The sequence below is a fragment of the Lolium rigidum genome, chromosome 3 (assembly GCF_022539505.1).
Source record: "Lolium rigidum isolate FL_2022 chromosome 3, APGP_CSIRO_Lrig_0.1, whole genome shotgun sequence".
NCBI lineage: Eukaryota > Viridiplantae > Streptophyta > Magnoliopsida > Poales > Poaceae > Lolium > Lolium rigidum.
This window is the reverse complement of record NC_061510.1, coordinates 320,497,055-320,499,286: the sequence shown is the minus strand read 5'-3', so window position 1 is coordinate 320,499,286 and position 2,232 is coordinate 320,497,055. Positions and strand designations below refer to the sequence as shown.

Below are 2,232 nucleotides of genomic sequence, written 5' to 3'. Positions count from 1 at the left end.
TATCACAAAGCTGCCCCCTGCCCGGTTGCAATCTGGTCGTGTATTTTTCGGGTTGCACTCTCTGCTTGTCTCGACTGCCATTATTTCCAGTTAAGTTCAGCTGGGTAATTTTTAATTCATCTGGGCCCTTCAAGTACACGTAAGATTCGATTAGAATATACAAAAATATGAGATACAGTATATACTCCAGTAGCATTATTGCTCCATACATCCATACTCTCACTTGTGCAGTGACCTGACCACGGTTCTTGATGACATTTGGTGTCAGCCAGGTTATGTTCGCATTATTTTCGGCAAGCAATCAATAAACGTTTGCGATTTACTAGTCTTCGCCATGTGTGTCTGTGAGAGTGTGCATGTGTCTTGTCACAGTCTCAGAGCTCATAAAGCGAGCTAGAGCATCCAGATGCCGAGACCTGCCTATCACTCTCAGTCTATCTCATTTGCACTATACCCCACTACGTACTTGCGAAAATGGCTTCTTCCCTCCTCTCCATCGCCATCTCCCTCCTCCTCTTCCAGGCCGTGGCCACCGCGCAGCTCGCGGGAGACGCGCCACCGGAGCTGCCGAGGTCGGAGCTGGCGGCAATCTACCGCGTCATGGCCGACCTCCTTGACGACCCGACGTGGCCGCAGCTCCACCCTCGGCCGTGCACAGACACGCCATGGCCGGGCCTCCAGTGCGAGCTCGCCCCCGACGACAGCCACCGCCTCCGAGCAACTCGCCTCCATTTCGGCCCCGACGTGTCCACCCCGCCGTGCAAGCCCGGAGCCAGGCTCGCCGCCCCCGCGATCCTCGGCCTGCCCCACCTCAAGACACTCTCCCTCTTCGGCTGCTTCGTCGGCGCCGGCCCCGTCGAGCTGCCGGCCGCGCTCTTCACCAACGCCTCCTCCCTCGAGCAGCTCGTACTCAAGTCCAACCCAGGCCTCACCGGCCGGATACCCGCAACCTTGACCAACCTGAAGAGCCTGCAGGTGCTTAGCCTGTCCCAGAACGGCTTCCGCGGCGAGATCCCCAGGGAGCTCGGCGGCCTCACCGCGTTGCAGCAACTCGACCTCAGCTACAACAACATCACCGGCGAGGTACGTACGGAGTACTTTAGTTGTTTCCGTGGCGTCGGTAAATTTCGTACGAATGTGCATGCCTGTCTTGGTGGTGACACTCACACGTACACGTATGTTTGTTTCGGCGAGCGCCAGATACCGGAGGAGATTGGCGGGATGGCGAGCCTGTCCATCCTGGACCTGAGCTGGAACAGCATCAGCGGCGGCGTGCCGGCGGCGCTGGGCAGCCTGCAGATGCTGCAGAAGGCAGACCTGAGCTACAACCGGCTCGCTGGCGCGGTGCCGCCGGAGGTCGGGTCGCTGAAGGAGCTGGTGTTCCTGGACCTGAGCCACAACGGGCTGTCGGGCCCGCTGCCGGCCTCATTGGCCGCTCTAACGAAGCTGCAGTACCTGCTCCTGCAGGACAACCCCATCGGCACGGCGGTGCCGGCGGTGGTCGGGTCGCTGCGGCGGCTGCAGGTGCTGGGCCTGTCCGGGTGCAACCTCACGGGCCCGATCCCGCGGGGCGCGTTCGCGGCGCTGGGGAGCCTGATGGCGCTGTCGCTGGACCGGAACCGGCTGGACGGGCCGATCCCGGCGAGCCTCGGCGCGCTTCCGCACCTGGGGCAGCTCAACCTCAGCCAGAACCGGCTCGCCGGGGAGATCGCGCTGCCGGGGGAGTTCGTGGCGCGGCTCGGCAGGCGGCTCGACGTGCGGGGCAACGAGGAGCTGTGCGTCGGCAGGGGGAGGTACGGGAGGCTGCAGACGAGCAATCTCGGGGCGCGGCCGTGCGTGGATCAGGGGAGCGTCAACGGGACGTCGGAGCTCGACGAGGCGGCGGCCGACCGTGGATTGCCGGGCGCTGCAGGATTGGGCGGCTTGGCGTACCACCTTCTCGTGTTGCTGTTGGTACTCGAGTTGTGAACTTGTGGTGTCTGATTAGACTACTGAGTGAACGATGATTCTTGCTGCGATTACGGGGTTCCGTTGGATCTTCTTTATTTCCTTGTATACTCGACTGGATAACGTGGAAAATACACCTCGACACCTACGGCGACGTCCACCAAGTATCTAAGACACACTTACTGTTGAGACTCAGTACGACGCATACGTTTAAAATAAGTAGTACATATACTTAGAGCATCTCCAGTCGCGTCCCCCAAAGCGATTTGGGGCGCGCCGGACAAA

General features: G+C 60.7%; 1 protein-coding gene across 1 annotated transcript; it reads left to right on the top strand.

Moving 5' to 3' along the window:
• Positions 1 to 555: 555 nt before the first annotated feature.
• LOC124696947 (receptor like protein 29-like) lies at positions 556 to 1,968 on the top strand. Its single transcript, XM_047229604.1, has 2 exons — positions 556 to 1,083; positions 1,201 to 1,968. The coding sequence occupies exons 1-2, from the start codon at positions 601 to 603 to the stop codon at positions 1,966 to 1,968; spliced, it is 1,251 nt and encodes a 416-aa protein (XP_047085560.1). The 5' UTR covers positions 556 to 600.
• The last annotated feature ends 264 nt before the right edge of the window (positions 1,969 to 2,232 follow it).

Excerpts from the sequence above, each read along its gene's own strand:
- LOC124696947 (XM_047229604.1), top strand. The coding sequence starts at position 601 with ATGGCCGACCTCCTTGACGACCCGACGTGGCCGCAGCTCCACCCTCGG. Across the intron at positions 1,084-1,200 it reads ACAACAACATCACCGGCGAG|ATACCGGAGGAGATTGGCGG; the intron begins GTACGTACGGAG and ends GGCGAGCGCCAG.